This window comes from Mercenaria mercenaria, chromosome 4 (assembly GCF_021730395.1).
Source record: "Mercenaria mercenaria strain notata chromosome 4, MADL_Memer_1, whole genome shotgun sequence".
Classification (NCBI taxonomy): Eukaryota; Metazoa; Mollusca; class Bivalvia; order Venerida; family Veneridae; genus Mercenaria; species Mercenaria mercenaria.
In genome coordinates, this window is record NC_069364.1 from 78,586,208 (window position 1) to 78,603,846 (window position 17,639).

At 33.3% G+C, this 17,639-nt stretch overlaps 1 protein-coding gene across 1 annotated transcript in view; it reads left to right on the forward strand.

Moving 5' to 3' along the window:
* LOC123552244 (neuron navigator 3-like) overlaps positions 1–17,639 on the forward strand; it is a 227,660-nt gene that overhangs the window by 136,490 nt on the left and 73,531 nt on the right. The window contains exons 10-12 of the mRNA XM_053542290.1: positions 7,542–9,199; positions 9,528–9,580; positions 10,225–10,252. Coding sequence (XP_053398265.1) covers positions 7,542–9,199; positions 9,528–9,580; positions 10,225–10,252 — 1,739 coding nt within the window. The remainder of the gene's footprint in view (positions 1–7,541; positions 9,200–9,527; positions 9,581–10,224; positions 10,253–17,639) is intronic.

Here is a 17,639-nt window from a genome sequence, read left to right on the forward strand (position 1 = left end):
GTAAAGTTTTTATCATTTAATGATACGATGGTAAAATTCAACAACAACACATGGATATTTATCTTTTATCAACGTTTCGGCGCTTACGCCTTCTTCAGGATAAATACATAATAAAACAACGGACGTGACGTCATGAAGTAAACGTTACGTTGAATGGCGGAAAAATGTATACTGTTTTTAGCCCACCATCATCAGATGGTGGGCTATTAAAATCACTCTGCGTCCGTGGTCCGTCCGTCCGTCATTCCGTCAGTCCGTCCGTCTGTCCGTCCGTCCGTCTGTTAACAATTTCTCGTTATCGCATCTCCTCAGAAACTACTGGGGGGATTTTGACCAAACTTTGTCAGAATGATGTATTGGTACCCTAGTTGTGTCCCCCTGAAAATCAGACTGGTTCAACAATTTATGAGTGAGTTATGGCCCTTTGTTTATTTCTATATTTTACATAGATTTATATAGGGAAAAGCTTTGAAAACCTTCTTGTCCAAAACCACAGAGCCTAGGGCTTTGATATTTGGTTTGAAGCATCATCTAGTGGTCCTCTACCAAGATGATTCAAATTATTTCCCTAGGGTCAAATATGGCCCCGCCCTGGGGGTCACATGGTTTATATAGACTTATATAGGGAAAAACTTTGAATAACCTCTTGTCCAAAACCACAGGGCCTAGGGCTTTGATATTTTGTATGTGACATCATCTAGTGGTCTTCAACTAAGATTGTTCAAATTATACCCCAAGGGTCAAATATGGCCCCGCCCTGGGGGTCATATGGTTTACATAGACTTATATAAGGAAAAACTTTGAAATTCTTCTTGTCCAAACCACAAAGCCTAGGGCTTTGATACTTGTAATGTAGCATCATCTAGTGGTTCTCTACCAAGTTTGTTCAAATTATCCCCCTAGGGACAAAAATGGCCCCGCCTCAGTGGTCACGTGGTTTATATAGACTTATATAGGGAAAAGCTTTTAAAATGTTCTTGTCAATAACTACAACATTCAAATTTGGACCACATGTATATTTTTGAGTGGCAAGATGAACCTTGACATGAGTTGACCTTGATTGTGACCTAGTGACCTACTTTCACATTTCTGTAGCTACAGCCTTCAAATTTGGACCACATGTATATTTTTGAGTGGCAAGATGAACCTTGACATGAGTTGACCTTGATTTTGACCTAGTGACCTACTTTCACATTTCTGTAGCTACAGCCTTCAAATTTGGACCACATGCGTAGTTTTGTGCACTGGAAAAAACTTTGACCTTGATTTTGACCTAGTGACCTACTTTCACATTTTTGAAGGTACAGGCGTCAAATTTGGACCATATGCATAGTTCCGTGGTTCAAAATGAAATTTGACATTGATTTTGACCTAGTGACCTACTTTCACATTTCTCAATCTACAGCCTTAAAATTTGGACCACATGCATAGTTTTGTGTACCGAAAAAAACTTTGACCTTCACATTGACCTAGTGACCTACTTTCACATTTTTGAAGGTACAGGCTTCAAATTTGGACCACATGCATAGTTTTGTATTCCAAAATAAAATTTGACCTTGATTTTGACCTAGTGACCTACTTTTACATTTCTCAAGCTACAGGCTTCAAATTTGGACCACATGCATAGTTTTGTATTCCGAAATAAAATTTGACCTTGATTTTGACCTAATGACCTACATTTACATTTCTCAAGCTACAGCCTTCAAATTTGGACCACTTGTGTACCGAAATGAACTTTGACCTTAAGATTGACCTAGTGACCTACTTTCACATTTCTGTAGCGACAGGCTTCAAATTTAGACCACATGCATAGGATTGTGTACCGAAACAAACTTTGACCTTGTCATTGACCTAGTGACCTACTTTCACATTTCTCAAGCTACAGCTTTCGAATTTGGACCACATGCACAGTGTTGTGTTTGGAAATGAAATTTGACCTTGAGCTAGTCAGTAAGTCTTGAAATTTGGAACACTCAAAAATGGCACATTGGTGGGCGCCAAGATCACTCTGTGATCTCTTGTTTTAAAATATTACATAAATTAATGTGAATAACAAATAGCAAGTTTAGTACATTACAGATATAAGAATACAGGATTTCCTATAGCAGTATATATAAACAACCATAAATAGGAAAAAACGCAATAGTACTAAACAAACACATATACATGTAAAATTCATTACAATTTAAACAATGTTTTTGAATTAAGTCCATCAGGATTGAGTGTTTTTAACTTATGAATCCAGAATGTTTCCTTGCATAACCGGTTAATTTGATTATTTACCACATCAATAGGCATAAATGTGAAGTCATCAATACTATGGTCATCTTGATTAAAATGACCAGCAACCAACGTGGAATATGCAGGATCTGTAAAATTAGATATGTCAAATTTATGGCTACTCATACGCCGTGAAACCTGTCGCATAGTCTGCCCAACATATTGCATATTGCATATTTTACACGTTATTAAGTATACAACATCTTTAGATTGACAGTTTGTATCATATCGTAAAGAAAATGTTTCTCCTGTAACTTTGTTTGTTTTTGTTTTTTTTTTTTATCATTAAGTCGAGTATACGTTCTGTTGTCAAAGTGCCATTACAGGACTCCACTTTTGTGTTCCCAACATCATATACTCTGGGCATCCATGGCCTATGGACATTCTAGTTTTATTATTTATATTTATTTGTCTCTTAATAAATACAATGTTCAGGTGTACGAATGTAAATGATCCAGAATGATACAGAAAAGAAAATATGTTTTGAGTTATGATTTGTGTACCAGGTATAAGTTGCAAAACTTATATTGTGAATAAAAGCAAATTCCGTCTTGTACCAATATTCTATTAGAAAATTCATTCTAACTTATAAGAAAAAAAAAATTATCAAGGAAACAAAGATTTGAGTTTTAAAAAAAAAAATCCTTGTATTCCTTACAAAGGTAATAAAAAAATTGACAGCAAAAACAATAAAAAATGACGTAATATACCATTAATGTTTTTTTAGGCATGGGTGTTTTTAATGTTAGAATTGTCAGACAGTTTGCACCAATGCCTATAGAATTTTGATAAATTTGTACTGAGAATGACAAGAAGTGAGAAATGTCTGGCAGTCAAATTGATTTGCACTATGATAATAGAAGAGAAATATTATCAGAATCTGATAATTTGGACCTACAGAATCATAAGCTATTGTTCAGTCTCAAGAAATTGTAAATATTTTTATAAAGTTTTATTGGAGGAAAATACTACAGAATTTAAAGTTTTGTCAAACTGGGCATAATAAATCTCAGCAAGTGTATTTTTTTCATATATGATTCTGGTTAAGTTAAATTTTGAAAAGCAAATTATATACCAAAATTGATTTACCGTCTCACTGTAGTCTGTGTTCAGACCCTATGTTTTGTTCACAGGAAATAACTCCTGAGGCTATTCAAATTTTGTATTATTATTTCCTTTTTCTTCTTGAAACATTGATAATTGAAAATCATAGCCAAGAAAGATCGGTCTGAATATATAAGAATAATGATTGAAAAAAAAAATAAAAAAGATTATCTAGTTTGGAAGCCAGACTAGTCTCACTGTTATGAAGTTATCTCAGTGGTATTAGTGCCACTAAAAGCCTTTGCTATATCAGCCTCTGGTTCATTTAAAGGAGTAATTTTCAGTTACATTGTACTTTGTTCTGGACACTACACAAACTGAATCAGAGGCTTTAGCTGAATCTAACGGAAACGGAAATGTAAGCACTTTTTACAAAGTTTTATTCAAGTTCAGTATTACTTACTTTCATTAATGTTTTATTGTGTGTTAAGCTAAAAATCACAAAAATGTAATCTATTTGTATATATATATATATATATATATATATATATATATATATACTATATACACACACGTAAAAATAAAATTTTCTCTGAAAGTTCTTACAGCTATCTCAACAAACAGGAGTAGTGAGACCCTTCCCTGTGGCTTGGCACTGGGCATTGCTGAAAGACTCTGTTATCAAGCACCTTGTGGAGAGAGCTTTATAGTTACAAACAAGCAGAAATGTCCTTTGACTGGTTCTAGTCCAAGAAAACATTTGTCGCAGATTTTCTTGCTCTAGATGCAAGTGCATTCAGTATAATGATGAGTCATTGAAGTGTTTGGAATTACTGTTCACTCATACAGAACATATAAGATGTAAAATTAAAGGTATCGATTGAGTTTGAAACTTCCCAGGAAAATCTCCTATTTTACCAAAGTTTTTTCGAATGTGATGTTTTCTATTTATAATAAAACTCAGGAGAAATTCTATAGAAAATTGAGATCAAAATAGGCCATGCAAGTACCCATAAAACTGGATGTTTACAGAGACATGTAGGAATACAGTCTCTCCAGATAAATGATTGATTTAAATAATCCTTTAATTTCATAAGGAAGATAACAGCATTGTTTTGATCAAATTGGTAGAGAGAATTTCTCATAAATCAAAAAAAAAAATTCTGAAATTTCCCTAAATATTAAAATTGTATTCAGAGAAACTGTCATGCGGTTAAAACATTAGGTGTTGAAACTGGTGCAGTAGGCCACTGAACCATGATATTTTTTTTATCATCGTGTAGCACTAGACCATAGTTCTTTAATGCCAAAGTTTGGCTTCCAGTTTCAAAATACTGTCTTATCCTATTGGTTGATGCTGAGCTGCCAGTCTTGAAAATTGACTAATTACTGGGCTGCATTTTTGAGACTGGTTACAAAACTCAATTTTATAATATTCATGTACATGCTGTAATGTTTTCCCTTTCTAATTATCAGTTCATAATATCATGCCTTTTGTTCCTTTGAATGTTTAAGTTTCTGTTTTGAAAACTTTAATTCTGAGTGTTAATTCTACAGAATATCTCATGGTACCCTTTCATCTATAAACTTTGACAAACCTTGTGTCTAAAATTATGTCCCTGACTAGAGCACAAAACTATCTTTTAGAACAATGCAGTGGCAAAAGATTTTACTTGCTTGCACATGCTACACACATACCTTTGTAAACATTGGGAAAAATAGTGTCCAATTCAAGGTTGGCTTCTAACATATAAGTGAGGTATGTGTGGATTGATTTTCCAGAGATCTATATCTACATCTATATACCCCAAAACAAAAAGGATCTTCTTTCAAGTATGTCATTTCATATGGTAAAACCAACAGGAGCTACAAAAAGGTTTTTCTAGTATCAGCAGCAGATCCTCTTTCAAACTCTTTCAGATACAGAATAGGAAAGGCAGTGCTTGATTTCTTAAAAAAAGCTTTTTAACAGAATCATTTCGATGAATATTTGTAAAATACCAACTGATTATCTGTCATTACAGAAGACAATTTGTGCACATGCAGCAAAATCCAATTCCAATACATGCTTGAAAGTCAGAATAATAGACTGTGACTCATACCAACTTGTCAAGAGAGACAGACTTGTGTTTTGCTGTGGGTTACCAGTCTGCTAAGCTTAGCATTATTGATCTGAATTTCTTGAATGTTTGATTGGAACATCTGACAGTTCTATTACTGAAACAACATGAAATATAACTCTTAAAATGGTCACATTTGACAGGAAAAATAATGTCATAAGGCTATAGTTGTGATTTTTGGTGGTCTTGTGTGATATTTGTATGTTCTAGTTTTCTTTTAATAGTTTTCAGGACTCATTGGTAGTTAACATTGGTATCATTATATTTTCTGTGTTGATTTAAGAGTAACGTTCTGTCATATCAGTCATCCCATTTTGTGTCAATTTCATATCAGTTGCAACTTGGTACAACTGGTATTTAGGGTCAAAGTCAGAGTAGATAATTAGGGTCAAGGTCATAGTAGTAAGTCTTGCTTGTGTCAGCTGTAAAACTCTACCAACTTGCAGTCATGCCACAATAATATAATTTGATTTTAATGAAAATTGATTATGTCAAATAGTTTCTGTGTTTTACATGGCTTTGATCCATCACCAGAAACCAAAACCAGACTTGGCAAAGGTCAAGGTCATTGTGCAGCTTGATCTGGAATCACCAGACCTGAAACAAAAGTAAAGATAAAATGTTAGAGACTAGCATTAATTTTGATAAAGATTCTTAACAGTCTGCTAGTTCTTTAGTAATTTCCAGTTTTAGAGTGTATGATTGTAATCCAGGAAAGTGTCTGTTTACTCAGATGACAGAAATAAGCTTTATAAGGCAATTGTGAAGACAGTGAGAGGTGATTATAGTCTGCAAAATATCTGATAAAGCCAGCTCTTAGCACACTTTCCTAGATTGATAGCTGAAAGATGTGTCACTTGATGAGTAACCTGGTGGAATGCATTATGATGGCAGCTTTTTTGCTCAGGGTTCATTATAGTGTTGACTTTGGTCACATGACCTAGCTGGCCTTTTAACATAGGCAAAAATTTTACTTGCTTAAGCAATTTTGTTCAGTATTTGAGAGCTGTATTCAAGCTCCGGTTTGAAATTCTGAAATACGGTCTATATTACAGAAGACTAGCAAATTCTTGCAGAAGGTTTCCAAATTCTTGTTCATTTGAAAACATGTATATGATAAGAAATCTTTGCTCACAAAATGTAAACACATTTCTAAATTTATAGATTCTGATGGAAGCTTGGTGTTGTCAGGCAAATATTATAAAATTTTAAAGGATGATATAAATATTCACTATTAGGTATGTTGTATACCAGTATCTATATTAATTTTGTCATGTATGATAATTAAAGAGGTAAAATAAACTTCCATGTGATTTGCATATTGACTGTAGATAGGGATGTCTTTAAAAAAAAGACACTTTTGCTTGAAATGGAAATATTGTCACAGACCTGTCATATATCTATGTAGAAGCTAATAAAACTGGCATTATTTTTGAATATTGGTAGTTAGGAGTAGCTGAAAATGCTTTGTTGAAGATAGTACCGTTTCATTGAGTGAATCACAGTAGTTATCAGATACCTCTTTGTGATTTAACTTGTTTTTAGGGATTATTAGCCATTATGCAGGGAAATATTGCTTTGTTCCTAGAATTCTTGGAGAATTAAAAACTAGGCACTCTGGTGTTTCTTTACAGTTGTGGGATTTTAGGCTTGGATCTTTTTCAGTGATTTTTTTTTTCATTGTTTTTAAGTAAATGTTTAAGCTATGTTGAAATTTTAAAGGAAAAATTGTTAGAAAATTGAAGTTTTGAAGTCAAATGGACAGTTAAGATGGCTTGTTGACATTATGTTTGTTAAGAAATGTTTAAAAGCAGTTAAATTAAGAGAGCAAGCTGTGTTCAGACATGAATTCAATGTTAACATGGTTGTTATGTGAGATCATGCAATTAATCTTTTGTTTGAACTTTAAATATGCAATAACGTTACATGCCTTATACATGATCAGCATACATAATGAATAATTCATCTGGTTTCCATAACATTATTTGCAAAATATTTGGTCTTCTAATGGATATTATAAAGTAATTTTCAGATCTGCTGTTGTATATAATTATGTGGTTACTGCAGTTAATATTGTCTTTTTACATTTCTTTTCAGTTTTGATGACAGCAGTTCTATAAGTAGTGGTGACATTAGCGATACAATAAATGAAATCAGCACTGACGAGGGAAATCTGACTGGAGGTTCAGGGCAGGATGGAAACCCCTATAGTAGTTTGAAACGTGGACCCAAGGACCTATTCAGAAATCTAACAAATGCAAATCTGCATGCCTCACCCGGAAAACGGGTTCCAAATTTAGGAACCAGTGCATTTTTAGGTTCCGATTATGTGAGTGATGTTCCAAAGCCTGGAGAAGTTCCGCAAGTTGGATTTAGAAAATTCTCATTGCAAAATAATCGTTTGCTAAGCAGTGATCCTGCTGATTATGCCTATTTGTATAATGGATATGAACAATGGCGTGGTGGACCAGGTCAGCCACCTGCTGGTTATAACCAGGAGGCGTTAGGCCACTTACGAAAACTTTCACAGCCAGATATTCACTTTAGATCTCAGAGTTCCACTGGTGATTATGCTGGCAGTGACAAAGGTTATCCTAGTACAAAATGTGACTCAGAAACAAACACTGACCAGTCTCATGTGTATGAATCAAGTGTACGAAAAATGCAAAACATTCAGAATGCACGTGGAATTCAGGGTGGTGGGGTCGGATATGGATATCATCGTCGACCATTAAGTAATACAAGTACAGGGTCTGTTGGTAGCACAAAAAGTGCACCAGGCGGGCCCATGGGAAGTCCAGCTGGAAGCCCTGCTAAACCAGGCTCCAATGTTGTGGGAACACGCTTGGCCAAACATGGACTTGACCAGATAGCTCAACAATACCATGCTGCTACCTCAAAACAACGGCAAGAGCAAAGTATAGCTGCTCAAAACCAGAAACCTGGTGGTCAACAGGAAGGGGGCAAAATACCAGAATATAGCAGTGCCTCACTTGAAAGGAGGAGCAAATCATCCAGTGCTGCTCAAACTGATATGGACATGTTTAAATCTAACTCTCTAGGTCGTAGAAAAGGTATGGGACCTATGATACCACAGCCTGGCGAAAATGGGCAGTTTAATAGTACGATAATCTCTAATCCTCATGCAACTTACAGTAGGCCAGATGGCAGCAGACACAATAGCCCATATAGTTCAGTTCATATACCAGGTACTAGTTTTACTGGAAATTATGTGCCATTAGAATTTGCAATGGGTAGTCCAAGAAATTCTGGAAACACTGGTGGCTGGATTCGCACAAACAGTGGTGCAGTTACTGCGGATGGCAGACATATTTATCATCATGTATCCGACAGTGAAAGTATGGATGCCCTCAGTTCTGTTAACAGTATAAATGCCAGGATCCAGCAAGCACGTGCACTCAGTGGTGCAAGTGCTCGAATTTTGGCACAGTCATCACATTATGGGCTACAGAGATCAAACAGTATGAAATCAACACGATCAGACTCAGCGTATGCTAGCCCTCAACATTTACAACAACAACACTCAGAAGATCTCCCAAGTCCGCCACCTCCAACATCGCCAACACCTAGCAACAGTTCACATGCGTCATCCAGGTTTACATTCCCGATGACATCTTACGCATCAGGTCAGACCCCTAATCAACCATTGGTGCGCTCAAATACAAGTAGCAGTCTGCCATATGGAACTCCTTTGGCGTTAACAAAAATGAATCGTGGAGAAGATGAAGATAGTTGTGAGTATTGAATGAGACTAAATTTAAACAGGTCTTTAGCAGAGTTTTAAAAGGGATTTGTAGATTTGTAATTTTTTAAAGTATCATGTAAATCGTAATATTTGATTGAAAACATTGCAGTTTCCTTGCATTGTATGTAGGTGTAAAGTTTTGAAGAACTTGACAGACTTTATCTTCTAATTTAGACTGGAATTGCTTATCATGAATATGTAATCTGAGCTAAATGAGCAGAAAAGATATATACTTTACATTTGAAATGCTACTGAAGGTAAGTGCACCTGTAAATGTGTGAAAATTTTGTATGTTTTAAAAAATGTTTATCTTTCAGTACATGGTTCTTCCCTGTCCTTGGTGTCCAGTTCATCATCTGTCTACTCAACTGTAAGTACTGTAGTGTGTATCAAGACATGTCGTGTCAAAATAACTTAAAAGTCATGTCGGAAGCATTAATATTTCTGTCTCCTGAGCAGAGATGAAGTTCAGTAGAAATGGTGCCAAAAGTTTACAGAAAGATACGCCAGGATCTCTCCTGGGTACAGAAAAGTACTTGCCACTACTTGCCTTAGCTGTCATTTAAGAGATGAATGTTTATTATAGAGGCAAGTCTTAGACAAATTTCTGTACCAGCTACAGTGGTATAGTCGTCAACCTAAGGCCAACAATACATCATCTACAATAGATTCTATTTAACTGTATTCATACAAAGTCCTGCACTTTCTCAGTATGGAAATTTATTATATACAATACTCTGTAAAACATAATAATTCGTATGTCACTGACAGAAAATCAAAATTCATACTGCACTAGGTAGAAATCTGATTCTGTGTCATGAATATTTATGACTCGTGGATTTTACGAAAGACTGGATCACACTTGGCACATTGTATGTTACATGCCCGAACACATTTAAGCCGAACATCCCAAAACAAGCTATTATTCTATTATATAAACAATCCTTTTATATCTTGCATAAAATTCTCTCCATGTTATTAAAGGAAAATTTTCTCCTCTTATTCTTTTTGCAGGCTGAAGAAAAACAGCAAGCAGAGGTATGTATGTACCTAGAAAACAAAAAACCCAGAAAACAAAATCAATATTTGATATAGAGGAGAATATTTTTTTTACTATCTGATTACTTAACTTTTCTTGCTGCATTACTTAGCATTTCTTCACTACATTTAAAAGAACATTATGTACAATAAATGTTGCACTTCCAGGGGCAGATCCAGGATTTTTTCCGGGGGTGGGGTCTAGATGCGGGTAGGTGCTAGGGTACCCCTCCCACTGGTGGGGGTATGGGAGCTTCCCCCGGAAAATTTTTGTTTCTTGGGGAAGCGGAGAGCGAATTTCGAGCGTTTTAGAGTAAAAAAAAACAACACAAGAATCTGAATCCCATCAAAAATGTAATCATCACTTTGAAAACTAGAAATCCAATATTATTTTACAAATTTTCCATGATATGAAGATGAGCACAGTGCGGGTACGGATGAACAAGGATAAAAAATGAGAACATACCATTTTAAATCACCATTAGATATAGGGGTGTACCGTTTGTTTATCCTTGAATTGAATTTACGATACACAGCAAGTTATGTTTTGGGGATCTCTCGTGTTCGCAGCCGATTATTATAGATTGAGTTCGTACTGTGTTTCAGCTGTGAGAGTGCACAAATTCATCTATTCAAATGATTTTACAGTAAAATACACACAAGTACATGTTATGAATCAAGTACTAACCCGAAAAGTAACATTAAATTTGAGTTTGAACTCTTTGTTCACTGTGGGTCGCATTAAAATTCGTCACCATTAACTTGAAAATCTAAGAGGGTCAGTGACCCCCTGACCAGCGCCCACTGGAGTCACACTGACTACCCTGCTAAACTAGGTCAAATTTTGAAACTGTTGGCCAAACGGGATTAGAACCTGATAACTCACAATTTAATGCGATAACCCACAAAAGAAAGAAATTATAGCTCTCAAAAGTAACCTTAACTGTAAACAACCAGTTTCGCATGTATGAAGGAGAGCAAACTCTGCTGCTAACTTGATTGACATTTTTTATCCATAATTCACAGCGAAAAATCTTTCTCATATACCACATGTTGGCCAATATGAGCATTTATGTGAAATTAATTCTGATCTTGTACCTAAAACAAACAAATACCCATATATCAGTTCATATACAGGAGGTTTGAAACTTGTCTAGAATTCATTAGTCCAATTTGGAAACCCGGGGGTATTGAAAAATGTGAGTTATGCAGCAACAATACATACAAAACAGTGAATATATCCTCAGTATGTATCTATATTGAAGCCAGATCCACAGCACGTGCACTCGCAAACTGATTTTCAAGTACAATTATGGGCTAGAATCTAAATAGAACACATAATCAGGAAGTAGCTCAACTTTACAAACCACTGAAATCTCAATGAATACCCACACCCAAATTTCATCCTCATCCATATTCATTCTTGATCTTATTACACATACCCAGTATGGATCCTTACAGCTATCCTGCATGTGAATCCTTTCATTACAATGTTGATAGATGTGATTAGTTCTTCGTATTTTCAATGAACCTATATTAACGTTTAAAAGTTAAAAGGCTTTGTAATTTGTAAATTTGAAATAAGAAATAATATTTTGTTTGCAAAACGCATTTTTGCAGTTAGTTAAATCTAGAAAGTAAATAAAATGACCGGAATTCTTTTGAATAAAATCACTAATAGCAGAAAAGATCATACATTGACCATATGTGCACTGAGGTTGCGCTGTAATGACTTCAATTTTAGTTTAAATGTTTACGTAATGTTTACCTTCATGGTGTCACAGTAAACTCATGTCAACTCAACTTAAGTAGTAGTATCAACATGTCGTCAACATAACTAAATCTTTCGGATAGAAAATTCATGTCACACATGAAGTTCAGTAGAAAAAAACAAAAAACGCCAATCTCACTGGAAGAAAAGTCCTGCCAACTTCTTGCTGTCATTAAAGAGATGACTGTTATATAGACATTTATTCATGTACCAGAGGTGTATATCTATAGCAAACAATAAATCTTTCAACATTTCTATTACTTATCAACCAATTCTGCAACTTTACATCATTGAGAAAACAAGTCTTTGCAATCTCTGAAGAACATTAATAATTCAGATAGTCACTGACAACAAAAAAATCATCTGACCTTGTTTGAACTTTTGTGTCATGCATATTTAATTGAACTCTATATTGACAGATGATCACAACATTGGACATATGTATTTATGCAAAAAATTAACATGAACCCTTTCGTCCATCTGCAATATTTTTAGTCTCAAAAGATTTTTTATTTGCTGTCTAATCATTTTTCATTGTTCATAAAGGAAAATTTCTTTCCTCTATCTTTTTTCACCTTAAAGAGATAAAAAATATTCATTTTGAAGGGAAAACTGAAAATCATATTATGATAAGAGGAATATTTGCATAACATCGATTATCTAACGATTTGCTGTATTACTTGCTTTCTTATGAACTGTTAAAAAAATACATTGAATGTATCATCTGAAAGTATGTTGAATCCAGATTACTTACATGTGTAAAATGGTTAAGTGTATAACTATTGTGTTAATCTCCACCGAAATATTTTTTTATTAAGCATGAGAGCGAAACAGCGTTAATTAAAAAAAAAAAAAAGAATCTTTAAATAATCATCCTTGAAAACTAAATCCAATTATTATTAAATTTTATGATTGAATTGCCTGTAATAGGAGAAGACTCCATTAAAATACCATTGAGTTATGGTTACCGTGTTTATACATTGAAATTAATTGATAAATTTGTTGTTTCTGGTGCCATCACGTATTATATTGACTTTTAATTTGTCCTGTGAGGTCAAATCCATCAAATATTTTACAGTGATTTACAAGCAATCTGTATGATAATCAAGCCCATTAAATTATAATGATTTTTGTCTCTTGTAGGGTAAGTGCAGCTTAAAATTTACATTAATTTAAATTCCTGTAGGTAAACCCCTGAACTATATACATGTATTTTAAATTTGAGTTATGAGTATAGTTTCACAAAACATGAGTAGCTTGACCTGTAATTAGAAAACAATAAGAGAAATTATATTTAGTTTGCCATTTAAACCATTTAGAAAGTAAATACTTGTTGTTTTTCCATATTTACAAAACATCAATATTATATCATTTATCAGTTTGCCTGAATGGTTAATTTCAAAAGATATTTCGTCTTGTATTAAACACAAAAAAGATATATTAATTTAAGCTTAATTGTCTGATGAATTCTTTCTTTGCAAATGATTGTAACTAAAAAAAGTACAAAAAGTTTCTATTTTCTGTGTGCTTGTAAGCATATTTGATTACTTGCACAGATGCCTTATTAGATACGGAAGTTGGGCGCCATCTTTTAAGCACCATATGCAAAGTGTTATTGACACAGTGAAAAATGTACAGTACCGTACACTATTTCTTTACCTATCATGAATCTATCGTCCCCAGTATACTAAGCATTGTCTTGAGTTTTATTTTGAACGATAGGCAGTACTTACCTTCTTTTAACCCCCATATACAGATGTAACCAAAATAACCATGCCAAACATTTCATGGATATGGAAAGAAGTAATTCTTTGTTTGAAAACATTTTGGGAAAAATTAATTATAAATCGAATTTTTTTAAGTCCAACAGGACTTAATCCATCCCCATAGGCACGTGATTTAGTCTGAAAAGGGAACCTTAATATCACAATGATCTTTTTAACCAAGTAAAAAATATTCAGACTGAAGTCAGATAGCCAACCATACATAAATTCATGAAAATCCACCTGAATGTTCTACATATGGACCGCCCGCTTTGAAGAAAGATCATTGTATGCAAAATGTGAATAATGTTTACAGACATTTATCCATGCCAACATTCTGATATTAGAAACACCTTGTGGCAAACACTACCCGCTGCAAACCAAGAATGTCTTATAATCCTGACTTGTTAACCAAAAAATTTTCCTGTTTCTATAACTTGTTAGACAATGTACATGAATCCAATTGTAAATTTAATAGACTTACACAACTATGTAAAAGTATTTATAGAAATATCATGAATACCCTACAGGTGCATTTCAATTTTTTTGTGCATGAACAGTATTATAATCGTCAAGCTTGTTGCATAGAAAATCCGATTTCATTTTGAACTTTGTAATTTTCCTTTAAAAAAAAATTTCTTTGTAAGGACAACTGAAACATTTAGAAAGGAGGAATGAATTGCCATTACAGATTTCATAACCGATGTATTATGTGTTTTATTCGAAACTGTTAATAAAATACGATTGATGAATCATTTAATATATGTTAACATTTACTCATATATTAAAATCATCGTTTATATTTAATCATCAGAAAGAAATTTATTTGTAAAACATTATCTTACCCAAATTATAATTAGAGATAAAATAACTTTTGTTCAAATTAACTTTCGTAAAAGGTTTTATATATAATTTGTGTTACTGAAAATGCATAAAAAGGAAAGTTAGTTGCCTAGTACAGTTAAGCTATGAAATGTATTGTTATGCCTATCTGGAAAGCTCATCTAGATTTATTGATATTAACCTAGCATCATAAACTATTGCCTTGAAAAGCATTTGAATCAATGATAATAGCCATTAAAGCTTAATTATTTTGGGAATAACTCCTGTCTAGCATTAATGATTTAATTGCCTTAAAACCATTATCTACCTTGAGTTACTTGCCATGTAAAATTATGTACTGTTTAGTTCAATGGATCATTTAAATCAATGAATATGGATATCTAAACATAAATTATATGCAATACCTAAATGGAATCCAAAAGTACTGTTATGTTCCGACAATACATATTAAGGCTTTTTGTATACGAATTTTTTACAAAAGAACTTGTTATCATAAAAGATCAAGAAGGTTTTATTTTGGAGCTTGTTAAAACCTCATAAAATCATTGCCTATAGGATGCTAAATCTGGTTCCTCTTTCAGCATCCATATGCATGTGTAGTTTGCAGAGAGAAAGTACATCGTAACATTTTTTTACCTTTCATGGATCTGGTCTATAGCTTGTCTGTTTATTTTGATAATATCTAGACACAATAATAATAGAAAAACCGTATCAATTGCTGTCATGGGAATAATCATATAATGATCGGATTACTTCATTGCAATTTTTAATGTCTACCTTAAATTTTAAATAATATTTTTGGGAACTTATTAATGCACAACATCTTTTACAAAGTAGAAATTTCAGTTGTAAAGCTCAAGAAGTTAATTAATAAAAGCACTGAAGTTTCTGTAATACTTTGAAGGGAAGAATACATTGCTTGTCATGGGAATAATATATAAATCAGTTCCATGCCAAATGTTGAAATGCTTGCCTCCTCTAATAGATCTTATCTTCTGGAACTAATTTATTAATTTCTCTAAATCATACAATTTCATAGCAAGTTGTTTTTTATAAATCAAAAGAAAATTATATAATTCGAATAAAAGGTTGCTTTTCAGTCATATTTTATGCAGAATAATCTTGTGAATACAGGACTTCAAACTGTCTAGTTTAACTTTACAAAAAAATTTGGAATTCCTCCACACCTAGAAAATTGAGACTTTTGATAAATATTACAATATGTCAATTTATGATGCTGATAAAGTGTTGTTTTATTGAGATTTTGCATTACTTTGTGATTACATAATTATGTTAAATTCATTTGAATTTTAATATTTTCATGTAAGTATTAGAATTAATTTTGTATAAGATTAAGCTTTATAATTTCCAGTCAGAAATTGTATTCTATTGAAATATAAAGATAAGTAGCCGAAATATATAGTTTTTATAAAATGTTTGTAACTTAATGAAGATATATATATTGTATTTTGATTTGAAAGTTTGTTTATGTAGTAATAGACTTTTTTCCGATCGGATGGTATGTTTTATAAATAAAAAGCAATCAGAATGATAACACTAAAATTAACGGATCATAAAATTAGAACAGTAAAAAGAGCCGATCAGAGTAACCACACAGTTCATTTGTTGTCTTATTAAATTTAAGATAAATTACGTACACTTTGCATGATCAAACGTCGTACAGCACGGGTGCATTCGCACAAGTAATCTCTGGGGTGTATAAAAATTTTGAAGCCGCGTCTGTGTTTTGATAGACTGATGTAAGCATAAATTAAGAATGATACACAAAATGTGTTAGGGAAATCATGTATCACGCGTGATTCAGACCTAAAATTTAAAATTTTGATGTTAAAGGTGTATTTTAGCGGAATGCGCGAACCGGCCATTGCAAGCATTCAGTATTTCCTGATACACGTGCACATGTGGAAAACCCGTTTCGATTTGGCAAAGAGTCGATAATTAATTAACACATGACTTGTACTAATAGTACGACCATATTTGAGTTAGTACATCGATGATTTCTGTTATCTTGAAATGACAAATAAAAGCGATTATATGAGACAGGATAAACTGATTCGTCAAACTTAATTTATAATTTTCTTTCGGACCATAGGGTCTACTTTCTGTTCGAAATCTAGTTTGATATAACTTCTGAATGTGTTTAAGGACTGATCTTGGATACAAGGAAACCAAGTTAGATTTACTTTTAGTTAACATAAAGTAACATTTTTGCATATATGTTTTCGAGCCAGAAATATGATATCTATTTATCATAATGTGCATCACTATTATTTTTATAGCCACATGCAAAGAAATGTCATCTTAGTGAATGTCCTCCATCTTATCGTGCTTGTATAAATATTTTGTTGTCGAAAAACTCTTCAGGACAAGGTTTTTATGATAATTTAATGAAAAAATGGTACAGATGATGTTATCCCTTCAGATACCTCTAGGTATAGTAGTAAAAACCTGGGTCAACTGCCGTAAAAAACTAGTCAGACTACCATAAAGATTTTTGAAAAACTCTGTAGCTCTTAGTGATACTTACACATGTATCTACATAAATTGTCAGAATGTTCCCTTGTTTAATTCATAGGTCAAGTCGAAATAGGTCAGGGGTACAAAATATGTGCAAAAATAAAGCACAATGTGACCTACTCTAAAGGACCATATATTTGCAAACATTTCAAAAATTGTACCACTGTTATCCTATGAAATCAGATAAGTTTGGCAGGTGATCAAAAAACAGTCTAAGGTCAGTAAATGAGTAAATGTACTCTCTAGTGTCCTAGTTTTGATGAGATCTAAAATGCAATATACAATTTCTTTGATGATACTTAGTCATGTTCGAACTGGTCATTTGGGTCATAAAACTAGGCAGTAGTAAAATTTATGAAAAACTTGTATCCATTTCTTCTAGGAGACCTATATTCGTTTCATGAATCTTCATGAATTTGGTCCTAGAAATGTTTCACCTTGTAATGATCATCTAGTCAAGTTGTGGTTTACGTGGA